Source organism: Bombina bombina, chromosome 2 (assembly GCF_027579735.1).
Source record: "Bombina bombina isolate aBomBom1 chromosome 2, aBomBom1.pri, whole genome shotgun sequence".
In the NCBI taxonomy this organism is placed as follows: domain Eukaryota; kingdom Metazoa; phylum Chordata; class Amphibia; order Anura; family Bombinatoridae; genus Bombina; species Bombina bombina.
In genome coordinates, this window is record NC_069500.1 from 809,734,915 (window position 1) to 809,758,096 (window position 23,182).

The following is a 23,182-nucleotide window of genomic DNA, read 5'->3' on the forward strand; positions in this document are numbered from 1 at the left end:
ATCGGCTCCACCATGGAAGCTACCGTTGAGACGGGACCTTCTTGTTCAAGGTCCGTTCGAACATCCGAATCTGGCCTCACTCCAACTGACTGCTTGGAGATTGAACGCTTGATTTTATCAAAGCGTGGGTTCTCAGATTCTGTCATTGATACTCTTATTCAGGCTAGAAAGCCTGTAACTAGAAAAATTTACCATAAAATATGGAAAAAATATATCTATTGGTGCGAATCAAAAGGATTCCCATGGAACAGGGTAAAAATTCCTAAGATTCTATCCTTTCTACAAGAGGGTTTGGAGAAAGGATTATCTGCAAGTTCTTTGAAGGGACAGATTTCTGCTTTATCTGTTTTACTTCACAAGAAGCTGGCGGCTGTGCCAGATGTTCAGGCTTTTGTTCAGGCTCTGGTTAGAATCAAGCCTGTCTACAAACCTTTGACTCCTCCTTGGAGTCTCAATTTAGTTCTTTCAGTTCTTCAAGGGGTTCCGTTTGAACCCTTACATTCCGTAGATATCAAGTTATTATCTTGGAAAGTTTTGTTTTTGGTTGCAATTTCTTCTGCTAGAAGAGTTTCAGAGTTATCTGCTCTGCAGTGTTCTCCTCCTTATCTGGTGTTCCATGCAGATAAGGTGGTTTTGCGTGCTAAACCTGGTTTTCTTCCGAAAGTTGTTTCTAACAAAAATATTAACCAGGAGATAGTTGTGCCTTCTTTGTGTCCGAATCCAGTTTCAAAGAAGGAACGTTTGTTGCACAATTTGGATGTAGTTTGTGCTCTAAAGTTCTATTTAGAGGCTACAAAGGATTTCAGACAAACATCTTCCTTGTTTGTTGTTTATTCTGGTAAAAGGAGAGGTCAAAAAGCAACTTCTACCTCTCTCTCTTTTTGGCTTAAAAGCATCATCAGATTGGCTTATGAGACTGCCGGACGGCAGCCTCCTGAAAGAATCACAGCTCATTCCACTAGGGCTGTGGCTTCCACATGGGCCTTCAAGAACGAGGCTTCTGTTGATCAGATATGTAAGGCAGCGACTTGGTCTTCACTGCACACTTTTACCAAATTTTACAAATTTGATACTTTTGCTTCTTCTGAGGCTATTTTTGGGAGAAAGGTTTTGCAAGCCGTGGTGCCTTCCATCTAGGTGACCTGATTTGCTCCCTCCCATCATCCGTGTCCTAAAGCTTTGGTATTGGTTCCCACAAGTAAGGATGACGCCGTGGACCGGACACACCTATGTTGGAGAAAACAGAATTTATGTTTACCTGATAAATTACTTTCTCCAACGGTGTGTCCGGTCCACGGCCCGCCCTGGTTTTTTAATCAGGTCTGATGATTTATTTTCTCTAACTACAGTCACCACGGTATCATATGATTTCTCCTATGCAAATATTCCTCCTTTACGTCGGTCGAATGACTGGGGAAGGCGGAGCCTAGGAGGGATCATGTGACCAGCTTTGCTGGGCTCTTTGCCATTTCCTGTTGGGGAAGAGAATATCCCACAAGTAAGGATGACGCCGTGGACCGGACACACCGTTGGAGAAAGTAATTTATCAGGTAAACATAAATTCTGTTTTTAAATTGAAATGCGCACATGCAAGTTTGAGTTATGACCTTTCTATCACTTTAAAGGGATAGTAAACCCAAATATTTTATTTCATGGTTTAGAGCATGCAATTTCTCCAACATAGGTGTGTCCGGTCCACGGCGTCATCCTTACTTGTGGGATATTCTCCTCCCCAACAGGAAATGGCAAAGAGCCCAGCAAAGCTGGTCACATGATCCCTCCTAGGCTCCGCCTACCCCAGTCATTCTCTTTGCCGTTGTACAGGCAACATCTCCACGGAGATGGCTTAGAGTTTTTTAGTGTTTAACTGTAGTTTTTCATTATTCAATCAAGAGTTTGTTATTTTCAAATAGTGCTGGTACGTACTATTTACTCAGAAACAGAAAAGAGATGAAGAATTCTGTTTGTATGAGGAAAATGATTTTAGCAACCGTAACTAAAATCCATGGCTGTTCCACACAGGACTGTTGAGAGCAATTAACTTCAGTTGGGGGAACAGAGTGCAGTCTCTTACTGCTTGAGGTATGACACATTCTAACAAGACGATGTAATGCTGGAAGCTGTCATTTTCCCTATGGGATCCGGTAAGCCATGTTTATTACGATTGTAAATAAGGGCTTCACAAGGGCTTATTTAAACTGTAGACTTTTTCTGGGCTAAATCGATTGATTATTAACACATATTTAGCCTTGAGGAATCATTTTATCTGGGTATTTTGATATAATAATATCGGCAGGCACTGTTTTAGACACCTTATTCTTTAGGGGCTTTCCCAAAGCATAGGCAGAGTCTCATTTTCGCGCCGGTGTTGCGCACTTGTTTTTGAGAGGCATGGCATGCAGTCGCATGTGAGAGGAGCTCTGATACTTATAAAAGACTTCTGAAGGCGTCATTTGGTATCGTATTCCCCTTTGGGTTTGGTTGGGTCTCAGCAAAGCAGATACCAGGGACTGTAAAGGGGTTAAAGCTTAAAACGGCTCCGGTTCCGTTATTTTAAGGGTTAAAGCTTCCAAAATTGGTGTGCAATATTTTCAAAGCTTTAAGACGCTGTGGTGAAAATTTGGTGAATTTTGAACAATTCCTTCATGTTTTTTCGCAATTGCAGTAATAAAGTGTGTTCAGTTTAAAATTTAAAGTGACAGTAACGGTTTTATTTTAAAACGTTTTTTGTACTTTCTGATCAAGTTTATGCCTGTTTAACATGTCTGAGCTACCAGATAGACTGTGTTCTGAATGTGGGGAAGCCAGAATTCCTATTCATTTAAATAAATGTGATTTATGTGATAATGACAATGATGCCCAAGATGATTCCTCAAGTGAGGGGAGTAAGCATGGTACTGCATCATTCCCTCCTTCGTCTACACGAGTCTTGCCCACTCAGGAGGCCCCTAGTACATCTAGCGCGCCAATACTCCTTACTATGCAACAATTAACGGCTGTAATGGATAATTCTGTCAAAAACATTTTAGCCAAAATGAACCCTTGTCAGCGTAAGCGTGGCTGCTCTGTTTTAGTTACTGAAGAGCATGACGACGCTGATATTAATATCTCTGAAGGGCCCCTAACCCAATCTGAGGGGGCCAGGGAGGTTTTGTCTGAGGGAGAAATTACTGATTTAGGGAACATTTCTCAGCAGGCTGAATCTGATGTGATTACATTTAAATTTAAATTGGAACATCTCCGCATTTTGCTTAAGGAGGTATTATCCACTCTGGATGATTGTGAAAATTTAGTCATCCCAGAGAAACTATGTAAAATGGACAAGTTCTTAGAGGTGCCGGGGCTCCCAGAAGCTTTTCCTATACCCAAGCGGGTGGCGGACATTGTTAATAAAGAATGGGAAAGGCCCGGTATTCCTTTCGTCCCTCCCCCCATATTTAAAAAATTGTTTCCTATGGTCGACCCTAGAAAGGACTTATGGCAGTCAGTCCCCAAGGTCGAGGGAGCGGTTTCTACTTTAAACAAACGCACCACTATTCCCATAGAGGATAGTTGTGCTTTCAAAGATCCTATGGATAAAAAATTAGAAGGTTTGCTTAAAAAGATGTTTGTTCAGCAGGGTTACCTTCTACAACCCATTTCATGCATTGTCCCTGTCACTACTGCCGCATATTTCTGGTTTGATGAACTGCTTAAGGTGCTCGATAGTGACTCTCCTCCTTATGAGGAGATTATGGACAGAATCAATGCTCTCAAATTGGCTAATTCTTTCACTCTAGACGCCTCTTTGCAATTGGCTAAGTTAGCGGCTAAGAACTCTGGGTTTGCTATTGTGGCGCGCAGAGCGCTTTGGTTGAAATCTTGGTCGGCTGATGCGTCTTCCAAGAACAAGCTACTAAACATTCCTTTCAAGGGGAAAACGTTGTTTGGTCCTGACTTGAAAGAGATTATCTCTGATATCACTGGGGGTAAGGGCCACGCCCTTCCTCAGGATCGGCCTTTCAAGGCAAAAAATAGACCTAATTTTCGTCCCTTTCGTAAAAACGGACCAGCCCAAGGTGCTACGTCCTCTAAGCAAGAGGGTAATACTTCTCAGGCCAAGCCAGCTTGGAGACCAATGCAAGGCTGGAACAAAGGAAAGCAGGCCAAGAAACCTGCCACTGCTACCAAGACAGCATGAAATATTGGCCCCCGATCCGGGACCGGATCTGGTGGGGGGCAGACTCTCTCTCTTCGCTCAGGCTTGGGCAAGAGATGTTCTGGATCCTTGGGCGCTAGAAATAGTCTCCCAGGGTTATCTTCTGGAATTCAAGGGACTTCCCCCAAGGGGGAGGTTCCACATGTCGCAGTTGTCTTCAGACCACATAAAAAGACAGGCGTTCTTACATTGTGTAGAAGACCTGTTAAAAATGGGAGTGATTCATCCTGTTCCATTAAGAGAACAAGGGATGGGGTTCTACTCCAATCTGTTCATAGTTCCCAAAAAAGAGGGAACGTTCAGACCAATCCTAGATCTCAAGATCTTAAACAAATTTCTCAAGGTCCCATCGTTCAAGATGGAAACCATTCGAACTATCCTTCCTTCCATCCAGGAAGGTCAATTCATGACCACGGTGGATTTAAAGGATGCGTATCTACATATTCCTATCCACAAGGAACATCATCGGTTCCTAAGGTTTGCATTCCTGGACAAACATTACCAGTTCGTGGCGCTTCCTTTCGGATTAGCCACTGCTCCAAGGATTTTCACAAAGGTACTAGGGTCCCTTCTAGCGGTGCTAAGACCAAGGGGCATTGCAGTAGTACCTTACCTGGACGACATTCTGATTCAAGCGTCGTCCCTTCCTCAAGCAAAGGCTCACACGGACATTGTCCTGGCCTTTCTCAGATCTCACGGCTGGAAAGTGAACGTGGAAAAGAGTTCTCTATCCCCGTCAACAAGGGTTCCCTTCTTGGGAACAATTATAGACTCCTTAGAAATGAGGATCTTTCTAACAGAGGCCAGAAAAACAAAGCTTCTGGACTCTTGTCGGATACTTCATTCCGTTCCTCTTCCTTCCATAGCTCAGTGCATGGAAGTGATCGGGTTGATGGTGGCGGCGATGGACATAGTTCCTTTTGCGCGCATTCATCTAAGACCATTACAACTGTGCATGCTCAGTCAGTGGAATGGGGACTATACAGACTTGTCTCCGAAGATACAAGTAAATCAGAGGACCAGAGACTCACTCCGTTGGTGGCTGTCCCTGGACAATCTGTCTCAAGGGATGATGTTCCACAGACCAGAGTGGGTCATTGTCACGACCGACGCCAGTCTGATAGGCTGGGGCGCGGTCTGGGGATCCCTGAAAGCTCAGGGTCTTTGGTCTCGGGAAGAATCTCTTCTACCGATAAATATTCTGGAACTGAGAGCGATATTCAATGCGCTCCAGGCCTGGCCCCAGCTTGCGAGGACCAGGTTCATTCGGTTTCAATCAGACAACATGACGACTGTTGCGTACATCAACCATCAGGGGGGAACAAGGAGTTCCCTAGCGATGGAAGAAGTAACCAAAATTATTCTTTGGGCGGAGTCTCACTCCTGCCACCTGTCTGCTATCCACATCCCAGGAGTGGAAAATTGGGAAGCGGATTTTCTGAGTCGTCAGACATTGCATCCGGGGGAGTGGGAACTCCATCCGGAAATCTTTGCCCAGGTCACTCACCTGTGGGGCATTCCAGACAGGGATCTGATGGCCTCTCGTCAGAACTTCAAAGTTCCTTGCTACGGGGCCAGATCCAGGGATCCCAAGGCGGCTCTAGTGGATGCACTAGTAGCACCTTGGACCTTCAAACTAGCTTATGTGTTCCCGCCATTTCCTCTCATCCCCAGGCTGATAGCCAGGATCAAGCAGGAGAGGGCGTCGGTGATTTTGATAGCTCCTGCGTGGCCACGCAGGACTTGGTATGCAGATCTGGTGAATATGTCATCGGCTCCACCTTGGAAGCTACCTTTGAGACGAGACCTTCTTGTTCAGGGTCCGTTCGAACATCCGAATCTGGTTTCACTCCAGCTGACTGCGTGGAGATTGAACGCTTGATTTTATCGAAGCGAGGGTTCTCAGATTCTGTGATCGATACTCTTGTTCAGGCCAGAAAGCCTGTGACTAGAAAGATTTACCACAAAATTTGGAAAAAATATATCTGTTGGTGTGAATCTAAAGGATTCCCTTGGGACAGGGTTAAGATTCCTAGGATTCTATCCTTCCTTCAAGAAGGATTGGAAAAAGGATTATCGGCAAGTTCCCTGAAGGGACAGATTTCTGCCTTGTCGGTATTACTTCACAAAAAGCTGGCAGCTGTGCCAGATGTTCAAGCCTTTGTTCAGGCTCTGGTTAGAATCAAGCCTGTTTACAAACCTTTGACTCCTCCTTGGAGTCTCAATTTAGTTCTTTCAGTTCTTCAGGGGGTTCCGTTTGAACCCTTACATTCCGTTGATATTAAGTTATTATCTTGGAAAGTTTTGTTTTTAGTTGCGATTTCTTCTGCTAGAAGAGTCTCAGAATTATCTGCTCTGCAGTGTTCTCCTCCTTATCTGGTGTTCCATGCAGATAAGGTGGTTTTACGTACTAAACCTGGTTTTCTTCCAAAAGTTGTTTCTAACAAAAACATTAACCAGGAGATTATCGTACCTTCTCTGTGTCCAAAACCAGTTTCGAAGAAGGAACGTTTGTTGCACAATTTGGATGTTGTTCGCGCTCTAAAATTCTATTTAGATGCTACAAAGGATTTTAGACAAACATCTTCCTTGTTTGTTGTTTATTCAGGTAAAAGGAGAGGTCAAAAAGCAACTTCTACCTCTCTCTCTTTTTGGATTAAAAGCATCATCAGATTGGCTTACGAGACTGCCGGACGGCAGCCTCCCGAAAGAATCACAGCTCATTCCACTAGGGCTGTGGCTTCCACATGGGCCTTTAAGAACGAGGCTTCTGTTGATCAGATATGTAGGGCAGCGACTTGGTCTTCACTGCACACTTTTACCAAATTTTACAAGTTTGATACTTTTGCTTCTTCTGAGGCTATTTTTGGGAGAAAGGTTTTGCAAGCCGTGGTGCCTTCCATTTAGGTGACCTGATTTGCTCCCTCCCTTCATCCGTGTCCTAAAGCTTTGGTATTGGTTCCCACAAGTAAGGATGACGCCGTGGACCGGACACACCTATGTTGGAGAAAACAGAATTTATGTTTACCTGATAAATTTCTTTCTCCAACGGTGTGTCCGGTCCACGGCCCGCCCTGGTTTTTTTAATCAGGTCTGATATTTTATTTTCTTTAACTACAGTCACCACGGTACCATATGGTTTCTCCTATGCAAATATTCCTCCTTAACGTCGGTCGAATGACTGGGGTAGGCGGAGCCTAGGAGGGATCATGTGACCAGCTTTGCTGGGCTCTTTGCCATTTCCTGTTGGGGAGGAGAATATCCCACAAGTAAGGATGACGCCGTGGACCGGACACACCGTTGGAGAAAGAAATTTATCAGGTAAACATAAATTCTGTTTTTTTAATTTACTACTATTATCATTTTTTCTTAATTCTCTTTGTATCTTTATTTGAAAAAGCAGGAATAAAAGCTTTGGAGCCGGCCCATTTTAGGTTCAGAACCTGGGTTGTGCTTGCTGATTGGATGGCTAAATGTAGCCACCAATCAGCAAGCCCTATCCAGGGTACTGAACCAAAAATAGCCCGGCTCCAAAGCTTTTATTCCTGCTTTTTCAAATAAAGATACCAAGAGTAAAATTGATAATAGGAGTAAATTAGAGCGTTGCTTAAAATTGCATGCCTTATTGGAATCGTGAAAGAAAATATTTGGTTTTACTATCCCTTGTAAATATTGTCATAGTTATGATCTAGGATGACTAACATAATTTCTATAATAACAACACCAACGTTTTTGTTTATTGTAGACGTTACATGAAACACAAGCGGGATGATGGAGCAGACAAAAAACATGACGATGAGACTGTGGATGTGACGCCTATCATGATCTGCGTCTTTGTAGTGATGTGCTGCTCCATGCTGGTTTTGCTCTACTATTTCTATGATCATTTAGGTACTGAAACAAAAAGTATTTTTTCCCCATATATTGTGGATTTAAACATTTTATGCTAAATTTCTATCCTTTATTATAAAGCAAAAAATATAATTTATTTCTAATGACACGGTGAGTCCACGGATCATCATCAATTACTGTTGGGAATATCACTCCTGGCCAGCAGGAGGAGGCAAAGAGCATCACAGGAAACTGTTAAATATCACTTCCCTTCCCACATCCCCCAGTCATTCTCATGCCTACGTTAAGAGCAAGGAGGTGGTAAAGTTTAGGTGTCTGGACGAAGATTCTTCAATCAAGATTTTATTATTTTTAAGCAGTGCAAGTTTGTTCTGATTCTTCCTGGGGTTTAGCCGTAGCCCATGTCAGTCTCTTCAGTAGAGCAGTGGTTGCTTTAAGCAAATGGGAACTTGTGGGGTATAATCCCCACTGCGCCTCCCAAACAGTTATTGCTGCCCTAACTTGAAAGCCTGAGTAAGATTATTCAGTCTTTCTTCTTTCCACAGGTCCATGTGAGGGAGCAAACCCTCTCAAACCAGGTGAGCTGTCCTGCTGCCAGACAGATATACATTGGGGTAAGTGCCAAATTAAATTTTCTGACAGAATAAAGGAAATATATGGCACTTTAACAGTTAATTCTGTTGCGGACTTTAATACATTTGTTCCTATTATGGGTTAATGGGATAATGTATGGCAGTGGTGCAGGCACTGGGACGAAAGGATCCTTTATTAATAAGGCTCAGTAGTATTTTGTGTACAGGATTCTCATAACTTTCTAAAATATAAAGGTTTTATACAATTTTATTATGTTTTCCTGTCTGTAAATGGGACAACGCCGTTAAGAACCTGAGTTGGTCGGAAGAGTGGTCTCAGTTCTGACAGCAAAATTGATTTGTCTTTGTCAGGGGACCGTTAGAGCGTGATGGCACCATTTCTAAGGGGCTGCGTGGATGTGTTTGTGTCATCCTGAACACGCATTTGTATTTTGCAAACTCCGCTTTTAGAAGCGGTTCAGGAGGCTGTACGACGGTGCCAGTGTCCTGCTGGGGTAAGGCAATGTTTCTGCAAGGATTCCTTATATTAGGGGGAATTAATCAACAGAGTGAAGCTCCATTCTGTACTGATTTTTGGCCACGACTCCTTCCTTGCATTTTCGGAGCGGCGCCATTTCAGAGGAGCTGAGTATATTTTAACTCTGCCTTGTTCTCCAGAATGAGATCGGAACGGAGTTATTCTGTCTACCTCAAATAGTTAAAGCATACAGATGCTATATAATATGCAAGAGGATTTCCTAATCTAGTTACCTTTTGGAGTATAGTAGAATCTCTCCTATTTAGATGCCTGTGTTAAAAAGGCAGACTATAGCAATTCTCTAGTACTTGTGACCCTTAGTAGCATGAGAGTAGTTTCAGTATGCTCCTTCAAACATACGGATGTTGTATATATCTCTTGCTGGTTTTTCTACTGTGATACGGACATAGGGTATGTTGATATGTTTTCTTTTACAAATAAAGATATAATGAGGATCATACTGCTTTATACTATCTTCTGTTTGGAGATCTATATTATAAATGCTATTTTTAATTATATGTTATATTTTAAATATTATAGAATATTTCAGAATTAAGATTTTATAAAATATTTTTTTTATAGCAATAAAGTTTTCTCTTTTCTGCAGTTTTTTCCCTCTAAGAAGAAAGTGAGACATTTTTAGATGTTGATGTTTTTGTGCCACCTTGTCAGTTGAACTTTTGATGGTACTATTCAATATGAGCCTTATGTCTCCCAGGATGATGCTGTTTAGGCAATTCCACAGCTATCTCCTTTTATGTCCCAAGCCTTTTGGCGTCCCATGCAGTGCCCTGCGGTTCCTCTAAATCTCCAGGAGGAGTATGTTTGCTTTCAGATTTTGCAGCTCAGATATTCTCTGCGATATCTGCAGTTTTGTTTTTTCCTTTCTTTCAGGAAATATGCAAGGGGATTTGTTATATCTCAGATTGTAAGGTTTCTGCTCCATATTTTACTACTATGGTGAGGAGTTTCGCTGGTAGGTTTCTGATGGTGAATTCTCAGATTTGGACAGTTTAATTCCTTCATCTGACGCTGAAGTCATATCATTTAGATGTAGGCTTGATCACCTCGTGTAGTTTTAAAGGAGGTTTAGGCTACTTGAACGACATTGATCCCTTGTCATTGTCAACCTTTGAAAGTTTTGTGAACTTTATCATTTCAATGATGTTCCTTCCTATGAGGAAGTGTTTCCGGACGTGCCTGGAATATTATCACAGCAATAGGAGAAGCTAGGGATACCATCTCCCTGTCTCCCGTCCATTAAGGGACTTTCCTGTCACTGACTTTGTTATAATGCACGGTGCCCTGAGTAGAAGGGAGTTTTTTTCTACTATGACTCAGAACTTCGATCCCTATGTGGGTAGCTGCTCCCTTAAGGATCCATGGATAAGAAGTTGGAGGTTCTATTGTCCATTTAGAGCAATGCCTTGTCTTATTAGACTTACTAGCCTAGCCCGCCGGGCATTTTGGCTGACTTTTTAGTCAGCTGAGAAGCCTTTCTGTAACTTAGTGTATGGTTTGGCTTAAAGTTCTGCAGTGGCAGTTTCAATGTTTCCTCCAAATCTACGGTTCTAGCGTTTTTCTTTTTAAAGGATGAGACCTTGTTTGGACTCGGTCTGGCAGAATTATCCTCTGACTGTATGGTTTTTTTTCTACTACACGTCAATAGAGTAAGACTAAAGGAAAGTTTTCCTTTTATGCAGTGTCAGTACTTGTTTTTGGAGTCCAATATAAGTTTCCCTCCCAAGGGCCGATTTCTTCTTCTGAGTATCTGCAATCCAGGTTTGATGAGAGACCTTGCTTGAATTGGGTTCAGAACATTTCTCTCTGGGGAACGGAATCAAGGTATTTACCACAAGTTTTCTCAGGTTCTGACCTTCAATATAATATCTATTCTCTTTTGATTCAAGAGGGCCTGTTCAGAACGAACATAAACCCGAAGGATGGGTATTTATTGTTCCTGTGATCGGGATCTTTTCAAGTTTCTGATTTTCATCTTCCTAGTAGGACTTTTGGCTCCTGGGGTCGTGCAAGGGTGCATTTCTGGACAATATAGGGTTCAGGTGTCATCCTTCCTTTGAACAAACTTTCTTTCAGGAGATCTTGTTCAATCTATTTTCCCAGGGAGGGGAAACGAATCTGGAGAAGAGTTCCCTTGTTTTTGATTTTTTTGGGTAACTTATTAGGTTCTCTATCTGAGAGAAGATTCCTAACAGAGGTTAGACAATCTAGGATTTTTCCCTCTCTGCGGTCTCCTGTCTGACCAACAGCAAGCGTTACTGGTCCGGTCAATAGCCATCTTGCTACCAGAGGTGGGAGTCTGGATCTAACTGCAGTTGTTTTTTCCTTCAGTCTCTCATGGTAGGAAGAAATTGGTCTGATGCAGTGGACATCATTCCTTGTTATTTTCATAAGAGGAGATCATTCGGATCTGTCTCAGAGGATAGATCTAGATCAGTTGACAAGAGATTTTATCCTGTAGTGGTTTCAGGAGTATCGGTGTCAGGGCACGTGTTTCTGGACACATTCCTGGGTGATGTGACCATGGACGCCAACCTGCTCGGCTAGGAAGCAGTCTGGTATTTGCTTTCAGGTGCAGGGAGGATGCGCTCGTAGTGTCTGTTTTTCCTCCTTATCATATTGGATTGGAGAGCAATTTACAATGCTCTGAATTGGTCTTAGTCGTCCTTGGTTTGGTTCCAGTCGGACAATTTCACCTCCATGGCTTTCATTATTCACCAGGAAGGAACTAGAAGTTCCTTAGCCATGTAGGAGGTGACTGTGATTGTTCAGTGGGCGGAAGCTCACTGTTGGTGTCTGTCATGAACTATCAGTTATTTCATCCTGGGGAGTGAGAACTCCTTTCGGAGGTGTTCTCCAGTTTATCCCTCAAAAGGGGGATGCCCGAATTGGAGGTCCTTTGGGGTTTCATGACTTAACTGGTTCACCCGTTTGCTCTCCTTCTACGAGTCATCGCTTGTATCACACAGTAGGGAGTGTCGTTGATTCTAATAGCCCCTGCGTGGAATCGCAGTATCTGGTGTGCAGAGCTAGGGGAGATGTCGTCTCTCCCACCTTGGAGGCTGTCTGAGGAAGGGCCTTCTGAAAGGGTCTCTTCTTTCATCAGGGTCTGGTTTCTTTAAAAGCTGTCTTCTTGGATATTGAAGGCTTAGTTCTGTCTAAGTGTGGTTTTTCTGGAGTCGGTCATTGAGGCCATGGTTCGGGCTCACAGACTGGTTTTTAGGAGGGTTCTCATAAATATCTTTTTAGGGTGTGAATCCATGGGTGACTTCTGGAGTGGAGTCCGGATTCCTTAATTTTTTCCTTTTCTTAAGGATGGCCTGGAGAAGGGTTTGCCAGCAAGTATCCTTAAGTTTTGTTGCATTGTATATTTTGCCACTTGGCGTTTGGCGGTCTTCCAGTTGAGCAATTTTCTTATCAGGCTCTGGTCGGTATCAGGCCTGTGTTTAAGTCGGTTACTCCTTCTTGGGGTTTTAACCGGGTTCTTAAGTTTTTCGCAGCAGGCGTCGTTTGAACCAATGCATTCTATAGAATTCTTGAAGGGTTTGTTTCTTGATGGGTTTGTTTCTTGATACTATCTCTTCTGTTCGGAGAGTATCGGAACTCTCAGCTCTGCAGTGTGTTTCCCCTTATCTTATCTTTCATGATAAGGTGGGGTTTCGTACTAAATAAGGTTCCTTCCTAAAAGATGTTTTCGGACAGGTATTTTAATCAGGAAATTATTGATCCTTTATGTCCTAATCCTTTTTCTCATAAGGATCATTTGTTACACAACCTGGATGTTGTGCGTGCTTTGAATTTGTTTTTTACAGGCGACTAAGGTTTTTCGCCGGTATTCTGCCTTGTTTGTTGGTTTGTTTCTCTGGGAAACACAAGGGTCAGAAAGCTACAGATCTTCTCTTGTTTTCTTGGGCTGAGAAGTATACTTTGGTTGTCTTATGAGACTGTTGGACAATAGTTTCCTGAGTGAAGTAGTTTCCTGAGTGAATTACAACTCATTCTACGAGGACTGTTTCCTCTTCCTGGTCTTCCACACATTAAGCTTCTGTGGCACAAGTTTGCAGGCTGCACTTTGGTCTTCTCTGCATACTTTTTCCAAATTTAATACTTTGTCTTGACTGAGGTTTCTTTGGGAGAAAGGTTCTGCAAGCAGTGTTGTCTTCTGTTTCGGTTACCTGTCTTGCCCTGCCTTATCATCTGTGTCCTCTAGCTTAGGTATTAATTCCCAACAGTAATTGATGATGATCTGTGGACTCTGTGTCATTAGAAAGAAAATAAAATTTATGCTTACCTGATAAATGTATTTATTTCTTGACACGGTGAGTCCACGGTCCGCCCTGTTTTTCAGACAGTTTGTTTATATAAACTTCAGGCACCTCTGCACCTTGTGTTTCCTTTCTCTCCTTTCCTTCGGTCAAATGACTGGGGGTTGTGGGAAGGGAAGTGATATTTAACAGTTTCCTGTGGTGCTCTTTGCCTCCTCCTGCTGGCCAGGAGTGATATTCCTAACAGTAATTGATGACGATCCGTGGACTCGCCGTGTCAAGAAAGAAAGACATTTATCAGGTAAGCATACATTTTGTTTTATGCTTACCAGATAAATTCCTTTCCTTTCTGGCAGTGAGAGTCCACAACTTAATTCTTATTGCTGGGAAATACAACACCTGCCCACCAAGAGGAGGCAAGGACACCCCAGCCAAAGGCTTAAATATCCCCCCCCCCCCCCAGTCATTCTGCCGAGGGAACAAGGAAAAGTAGGAGAAACATCAGGGTATAAAATATGCCAGAAGAAAAAATATAAAAAGGGACCCGCCCATCAGTAAAATAAATTACGGGCGGGGTCGTTGACTCTCCCTGCCAGGAAGGAAAGGAATTTATCTGGTAAATAATGTTTTCCTTCCATAAGGCAGGGAGAGTCCACAACTTCATTCTTTACTGTTGGGAAAACTATACCCAAGCTCCAGAGGACACTGAATGAATAACGGGAAGGAACAGAGAAAAAGAGGTGGACCCTATTCTGAGGGCACCACAGCCTGCAAAACTTTTCTCCCGAAAGCTGCTTCAGTCGAAGCAAACACATCAAACTTGTAAAATTTAGAAAAAGTGTGTAAGAAAGACCTTGTAACCACCTTACAAATCTGATCAATTGATGCTTTGTTCTTAAAAGCCCAAGAGGAAGCCACTGCTCTAGTGGAATGAGCCATTATCTTCTGAGGAGGCTGTCGTCCCGCTGTCTCATAAGTTAAGCGGATGACACTCCTCAACCAGAAATATAGGGAAGTCGTAGTAGCCATCTGCCCTTTACGCTTCCCCATATGGTTGACAAAGAGGAAGATTGTCTGAATTCCTTAGTAGCCTGAAGATAGAACTTCAAGGCACAAACCACATCTAGATTGTGAAGCAAACGTTCCTTCGCTGAAGAAGGATTAGGACACAAGGATGGAGCAACAATTTCTTGATTAATGTTACGATTTGAAACCACCTTAGAGAGGAACCGTAGTTTAGTGCGTAAAACCGCCTTATCGGCATGAAAAACCAGATAAGGGGGATCACATTGCAAAGCAGAAATCTCAGGAACTCTGCGTGCAGAGGCAATAGCCAACAATTGGTTCAAACGGAGCCTGCTGCAAAACACTAAGAACAAGATTGAGGCTCCAAGGCGGAGACCCAGTTCTAAACACGGGTCTGATCCTAGCCAGAACCTTAAAGGACTGCACATCCGGAAGCTCAGCCAATCTTTTGTGCAGTAAAACCGACAGGGCCGATATCTGTGCCTTCAGGGATCTAGCAGATAGGCCCTTCTCCAGTCCATCCTGGAGAAAATATAAAATTCTGGCCATAACCTTATGCCAGGAAAAGCCACACTCTTCACACCAGTACAAGTAAGTCCTCCACACTTTATGGTAGATACGACGAGTAACTGGCTTACGAGCTTGAACCAGTGTCGATAACACTCTCAGAAAACCCTCCCTTGGCTAAGACTAAGCGTTCAATCTCCATACAGTCAGCCTCAGAATCTAAATTTTGATGAACGAAGGGACCCTGTATCAGCAGATCTCTGGGACAAGGTAACCTCCACTGAGGAGATTACGACATCCCCACCAGATCCGCAAACCACGTCCTTCGCGGCCACAATGGAGCAATCAGAATCACAGATGCTCGCTCCTGCTTGATGCGAGCCACCACACGAGGGAGAAGCGGTAATGGAGGAAAAAGATAGGAGTCTGAACTTCCATGGTACTGATAGGGCATCTATCAATTCCGCCTGAGGATCCCTCGACCAGTACCTGGGTAGTTTGGTATTGAGACAAGATGCCATGTGATCTATCTCTGGCGTCCCCCACTCGCTGCATATCTTTGCAAACACATCGGGTGAAGGGACCACTCCCCTGGGTGAAAGGATTGTCTGCTGAGCATGTCTGCTTCCCAGTTGTCCACACCCGGAATGTGGATCACTTACAGCGTACATTTGTGAGTCTCCGCCCACCCTAGTATCTGAGATACTTCTCTCATCGCCAATGAACTTCTCGTCCCCCCTTGATGGTTGATATAGGTAACAGAGGTTCTATTGTTTGATTGGAATCTGATAAACTGGGACGAACCCAGAAGGGGCCAAGCCTTCAAGGCATTGAAAATTGCCCGGAGTTCCAAAATATTGATCGGAAGGGAGGACTTCTCCTGAGTCCACAGACCTTGTGCCTTCTTGGTACCCCAAATGGCTCCCCAGCCTGAATGGCTTGCGTCCGTAGTCACAATTTTCCAGGACAGTCTCAAAAAGCATGTGCCTTGGGAAGGATGATCTGTCCACCAGAAGAGCTAGTCTCTCGACAGGCGGTCCAGCACAATCTGTTGAGACAAATCTAAATATTTGCCGTTCCATTGTGTCAGCATGCATATTTGCAAGGTTCTGAGATGGAATCTAACAAAAGGAATAATGTCCATGCAGGAAACCATGAATCCGATTTACCTCCATACACGGAGCCACTGAGGGTCTCGAGGAGGCCTGGAGGGCAAGAAAAGCAGAAGTTAGCTTGCAAAGTCTCTGATCTGTGAGGAATATTCTCATGGATATGGAGCATATTATCATCCCCAGGAAATTCACCCTTGTACTTGGAGTAAGAGAACTCTTTTTTTTTTTTAAGTTTATCTTCCATCCATGTGATCGAAGAAGACTGAGAAGGGACTTCGAATGTTCTTCAGCTAGACGAAAAGATAGTGCCTGTACCAAAATATCGTCCAGGTAAGGTGCTACTGCAATACCTCATATTCTGGCAATGGCTAGAAGAGCCCCCAGAACCTTTGTAAATATCCTTGGAGCAATAGCTAGGCCTAAAGAGCTATGAACTGGAAGTGCTGGTCCAGAAAGGCAAACCTCAAGAACTGAAAATGTTCCCTGTGAATCGGAACATGAAGGTATGCATCCTTCAGGTCTATTGTGGTCATAAACTGTCCTTCCTGAACCAGAGGAAGGATTGACTGTATTGTCTCCATCTTGAAAGAGGGTATGCTCAGAAACTTTTTTAGGCACTTTAGGTCCAGAATTGGATGAAAAGTTCCCTCTTTCTTTGGAACCACGAAAAGGTTTGAATAATACTCCTCCTAGAGAGGAGAGATCCCGTACGCAACCTAAGAAGGCAGCCCTTTTTTCTGGTCTTGTCGAAAGACTGGAGAGTAGGAATCTGCCCCTGGGCGGATGAGACTTGAATCCTATCCTGTATCCTTGAGATACAACCTCCAGGACCCAAGGATCCTGTACATCCTGGAACCAAGCATCTGAAAAAAGACAGTCTGGCCCCTACTGGATCCGATCCCGGATCGGGGGGCGCTCCTTCATGCCGATTTGTTCTCGGCGGGCTTCTTAGTCTGTCTGGACCTGTTCCAGGAGTGAGCGGGCTTCCAAGTACTTTTGGGCTGCTCGGACTTGGAAGAGGACTGCTGTCGTTGTGACTTGTCAGCACGAAAGGAACGAAAATGAGACAGTTGCCGTCCCTTAGGCCTATTCTTTTTATCTTGCGGTAGGAAGGCACCTTTCCCTCCGGTAACTGTAGAGATAATAAGTCCAGCCCTGGACCGAATAAAATCTTCCCCCTGAAGGGAAGAGAAAGGAGTTTGGATTTAGAAGTCATATCCGCAGACCAAGACTTCAACCAGAGAGCCCGTCAGGCTAGAACCGCAAAGCCAGCAGCCTTTGCATTTATGCGAATAATCTGCGTATTCGCATCACAGATGAAGGAGTTAGGAATTCTCAGTGCCTTAATTCTCTCCTGAATTTCCTTGAGGGGAGCCTCGACCTTATTGAGCTCAGACAGTGTTGAACCAGTAGATAGCTGCTCCTGCAACCGCGGCTACAGCTGCTGCTGGTTGAAATAAAAACACTGTATGTTGAAACATCTTCCTCAGAAAAGTTTCCATTTATTTATCCATAGGCTCTCTAAAAGAACTATCCTCCAGAGGGATAGTAGTATTCTTAGCCAGTGTGGAGATAGTGCCATTCACCTTCGGGATGGAGCCCCACAAATCTAATTGAGAGTCAGGGACCGGGAATAAGTTTTTAAAAGTAGACCAGGGGGAAAAAGAAGTTCCTACTCTTTTCCATTCGTTACTAATAATGTTCGTTATCTTAACAGGCACAGGAAAATTCAAAGGGACCTTCCTATCTTCGTAAACCCTGTCTAATTTAGGGATCTTAGGCTCCTCAGGGAGTGTAGCATCTGGAACCTCTAGAGTAGACAGAACCTCCTTTAATAAAAACGCAGATGCTCAATTTTAAATCTAAAGGAGGGTTCCTCCGCTGAAGGAGGTTTAGTAACTGAAGTCTCCGACTCAGAAAGTTCACCCTCTGAAGCTACAGAGGTTAACTCATCCTCGGATAGCTGGGATATAGTAGCTAAATCCGAAAAATATTTAGATGACTCTAGGTCAGGAGAACTATGTTTAACCTTTCTCTTGCATTTGTTAGAGCGAGGTAAGGCACTCAGGGCCGCAGACACCGCCGATTTGTAACTGCGCGGTAAAGTCCGCTGGAAAAAAGCCCCCGCCAGATGGAGGATTAGTTGAGCCACGGGGAACTGCATGTGGAGCGGGTAATGTAGAAAGGGTAGTAATTTCTCGGGACCCATATTCCTGAGAAATAGACAGCTCAGAAGGGCTAATAGCGCTATGAGTATTAGCAGGCTTGTCTCCCTTCTTAGACTTTAGAACAGTGTTTAGGCAAATGGAAACAAAATTGAGCAGGTGGGCAAACCACAGCCTCCTCACAATATAAACAGGAATTATTAATTAGTACAGAAGGAGCGCGGAACCTTGTAATGTACTATCAGAGTTCTCCATAGCTCTGTATATACCCACAGAAGGACAATCAAAAAGAAACGCTTTTATTTAACAAACGGCACCTTAATACTCCCAAATGGCTGGGGCACTCACCACCTCCTAGACCCAGACAGCTAACAGTAAAAATGCTCTCCTCAGGAGTGATGTCTGCAGCAGGATCTTAGGAAATAAAAGAGACCACACCCGGTCACGTGGTACGTAAGACAGGACTTCCCCTGCTATGAAAAAGGGCGCCAAGCTATTATGCGCTGCGCAACACTTAAAAAACTAAAGTGAAACCTGTTTGTTGCAAGCCAAAAAACACACAGTATGAGCCTAAAAAAACATAATTTATGCTTACCTGATAAATTCCTTTCTCCTGTAGTGTAGTCAGTCCACGGGTCATCATTACTTATGGGATATTAACTCCTCCCCAACAGGAAGTGCAAGAGGATCACCCAAGCAGAGCTGCTATATAGCTCCTCCCCTCTACGTCACACCCAGTCATTCGACCGAGAACCAAACGAGAAAGGAGAAACTATAGGGTGCAGTGGTGACTGGAGTATAATTTAAAAATTTAGACCTGCCATAAAAAACAGGGCGGGCCGTGGACTGACTACACTACAGGAGAAAGGAATTTATCAGGTAAGCATAAATTATGTTTTCTCCTGTTAAGTGTAGTCAGTCCACGGGTCATCATTACTTATGGGATACCAATACCAAAGCTAAAGTACACGGATGACGGGAGGGACAGGCAGGATCTTTATACGGAAGGAACCACTGCCTGAAGAACCTTTCTCCCAAAAACAGCCTCCGAAGAAGCAAAAGTGTCAAATTTGTAAAATTTGGAAAAAGTATGAAGAGAAGACCAAGTTGCAGCCTTGCAAATCTGTTCAACAGAGGCCTCATTCTTAAAGGCCTAAGTGGAAGCCACAGCTCTAGTTGAATGAGCTGTAATTCTTTCAGGAGGCTGCTGTCCAGCAGTCTCATAGGCCAAACGTATTATGCTACGAAGCCAGAAAGAGAGAGAGGTAGCAGAAGCTTTTTGACCTCTCCTCTGTCCAGAATAAACGACAAACAGGGAAGAAGTTTGTCGAAAATCTTTAGTTGCCTGTAAATAGAATTTCAGGGCACGGACTACATCCAGATTGTGTAGAAGTCGTTCCTTCTTTGAAGAAGGGTTAGGACACAATGATGGAACAACAATCTCTTGATTGATATTCCTATTAGTGACTACCTTAGGTAAGAACCCAGGTTTAGTACGCAGAACAACCTTGTCTGAATGAAAAATCAGATAAGGAGAATCATAAATGTAAGGCCGATAACTCAGAGACTCTTCGAGCCGAGGAAATAGCCATTAAAAACAGAACTTTCCAAGATAACAATTTGATATCAATGGAATGAAGGGGTTCAAACGGAACACCCTGTAAAACGTTAAGAACTAAATTTAAGCTCCATGGTGGAGCAACAGTTTTAAACACAGGCTTAATCCTGGCCAAAGCCTGACAAAAAGCCTGAACGTCTGGAACTTCTGACAGACGTTTGTGTAAAAGAATGGACAGAGCTGAGATCTGTCCCTTTAAGGAACTAGCAGATAAACCCTTTTCTAAACCTTCTTGTAGAAAAGACAATATCCTAGGAATCCTAACCTTACTCCATGAGTAACTCTTGGATTCGCACCAATGTAAGTATTTACGCCATATTTTATGGTAAATCTTTCTGGTAACAGGTTTCCTAGCCTGTATTAAGGTATCAATTACTGACTCCGAAAATCCACGCTTTGATAAAATCAAGCGTTCAATTTCCAAGCAGTCAGCTTCAGAGAAATTAGATTTTGATGTTTGAAAGGACCCTGAATCAGAAGGTCCTGTCTCAGAGGCAGAGACCAAGGTGGACAGGATGACATGCCCACTAGATCTGCATACCAGGTCCTGCGTGGCCACGCAGGCGCTATTAGAATCACCAATGCTCTCTCCTGTTTGATCCTGGCAATCAATCGAGGAAGCATCGGGAAGGGTGGAAACACATAAGCCATCCCGAAGGTCCAAGGTGCTGTCAAAGCATCTACCAGGACCGCTCCCGGGTCCCTGGACCTGGACCCGTAACAAGGAAGCTTGGCGTTCTGGCGAGACGCCATGAGATCTATCTCTGGTTTGCCCCAACGTCGAAGTATTTGGGCAAAAACCTCCGGATAAAGTTCCCACTCCCCCGGATGAAAAGTCTGACGACTTAGGAAATCCGCCTCCCAGTTCTCCACTCCCGGAATGTGGATCGCTGACAGGTGGCAAGAGTGAGACTCTGCCCAGCGAATTATCTTTGATACTTCCATCATCGCTAGGGAGCTTCTTGTCCCTCCTTGATGGTTGATGTAAGCTACAGTCGTGATGTTGTCCGACTGAAACCTGATGAACCTCCGAGTTGTTAACTGAGGCCAAGCCAGAAGGGCATTGAGAACTGCTCTCAATTCCAGAATGTTTATTGGAAGGAGACTCTCCTCCTGAGTCCATGATCCCTGAGCCTTCAGGGAATTCCAGACAGCGCCCCAACCTAGTAGGCTGGCGTCTGTTGTTACAATTGTCCAGTCTGGCCTGCTGAAGGGCATCCCCCTGGACAGATGTGGCCGAGAAAGCCACCATAGAAGAGAATTTCTGGTCTCTTGATCCAGATTCAGAGTAGGGGACAAATCTGAGTAATCCCCATTCCACTGACTTAGCATGCACAATTGCAGCGGTCTGAGATGCAGGCGTGCAAAGGGTACTATGTCCATTGCCGCTACCATTAAGCCGATTACCTCCATGCATTGAGCCACTGACGGGTGTTGAATGGAATGAAGGACACGGCAAGCATTTTGAAGCTTTGTTAACCTGTCTTCTGTCAGGTAAATCTTAATTTCTACAGAATCTATAAGAGTCCCCAAGAAGGGAACTCTTGTGAGTGGAAAGAGAGAACTCTTCTCTTCGTTCACCTTCCACCCATGCGACCTTAGAAATGCCAGTACTAACTCTGTATGAGACTTGGCAGTTTGAAAGCTTGACGCTTGTATCAGAATGTCGTCTAGGTACGGAGCCATCGAAATTCCTCGGGGTCTTAGCACCGCCAGAAGAGAGCCCAGAACCTTTGTGAAGATTCTTGGAGCCGTAGCCAATCCGAATGGAAGAGCTACAAACTGGTAATGCCTGTCTAGGAAGGCAAACCTTAGATACCGGTAATGATCTTTGTGAATCGGTATGTGAAGGTAGGCATCCTTTAAATCCACTGTGGTCATGTACTGACCCTTTTGGATCATGGGTAAGATTGTCCGAATAGTTTCCATTTTGAACGATGGAACTCTTAGGAATTTGTTTAGGATCTTTAAATCCAAGATTGGTCTGAAGGTTCCTTCTTTCTTGGGAACCACAAACAGATTTGAGTAAAACCCCAGTCCGTGCTCCGACCGCGGAACCGGGTGGATCACTCCCATTAGTAAAAGATCTTGTACACAGCGTAGAAACGCCTCTTTCTTTATTTGGTTTGTTGACAACCTTGAAAGATGAAATCTCCCTTTTGGGGGAGAGGTTTTGAAGTCCAGAAGATATCCCTGAGATATGATCTTTAACGCCCAGGGATCCTGGACATCTCTTGCCCAAGCCTGGGCGAAGAGAGAAAGTCTGCCCCCCACTAAATCCGTTCCCGGATCGGGGGCCCTCAATTCATGCTGTCTTAGGGGCAGCAGCAGGTTTTCTGGCCTGCTTGCCCTTGTTCCAGGACTGGTTAGGTTTCCAGCCTTGTCTGTAGCGAGCAACAGCTCCTTCCTGTTTTGGTGCAGAGGAAGTTGATGCTGCTCCTGCCTTGAAGTTACGAAAGGCACGAAAATTGGACTGTCTAGCCCTAGGTTTGGCTCTGTCTTGAGGCAGGGCATGGCCTTTACCTCCTGTAATGTCAGCGATAATTTCTTTCAAACCGGGCCCGAATAAGGTCTGCCCCTTGAAAGGTATGTTAAGTAATTTAGATTTAGAAGTAACATCAGCTGACCAGGATTTTAGCCACAGTGCTCTACGTGCCTGAATGGCGAATCCGGAATTCTTAGCCGTAAGTTTAGTTAAATGTACTACAGCATCAGAAATAAATGAATTAGCTAGCTTAAGGGTTTTAAGCTTATTTGAAATCTCATCTATAGTTGCTGAGTCAAGAGTCTCTTCCAGAGACTCGGACCAAAATGCGGCCGCAGCCGTGACAGACGCAATACATGCAAGGGGTTGCAATATAAAACCTTGTTGAACAAACATTTTCTTAAGGTAACCCACTAATTTTTTATCCATTGGATCTGAAAAGGCACAGCTATCCTCCACCGGGATAGTGGTACGCTTAGCCAGAGTAGAAACCGCTCCCTCCACCTTAGGGACCGTCTGCCATAAGTCCCGTGTGGTGGCGTCTATTGGAAACATTTTTCTAAATACAGGAGGGGGGGAAAAGGGTACACCGGGCCTATCCCACTCCTTAGTAATTATCTCTGTAAGCCTCTTAGGTATAGGAAATACGTCAGTACTCGCTGGTACCGTATAGTATCTATCCAGCCTACATAATTTCTCTGGGATTGCAACGGTGTTACAATCATTTAGAGCCGCTAATACCTCCCCTAGCAGTACACAGAGGTTTTCTAGTTTAAACTTAAAATTTGAAATGTCTGAATCCACTCTATTTGGATCAGATCCG

General features: G+C 44.0%; 1 protein-coding gene across 3 annotated transcripts in view; it reads left to right on the forward strand.

Moving 5' to 3' along the window:
* The window catches only part of SPPL2B (signal peptide peptidase like 2B), a 160,945-nt gene that overhangs the window by 97,338 nt on the left and 40,425 nt on the right, over positions 1-23,182 (forward strand). For all 3 annotated transcript variants that reach the window (XM_053703023.1, XM_053703024.1, XM_053703025.1), the window contains exon 6: positions 7,944-8,089. In XM_053703023.1, coding sequence (XP_053558998.1) covers positions 7,944-8,089 — 146 coding nt within the window. The remainder of the gene's footprint in view (positions 1-7,943; positions 8,090-23,182) is intronic.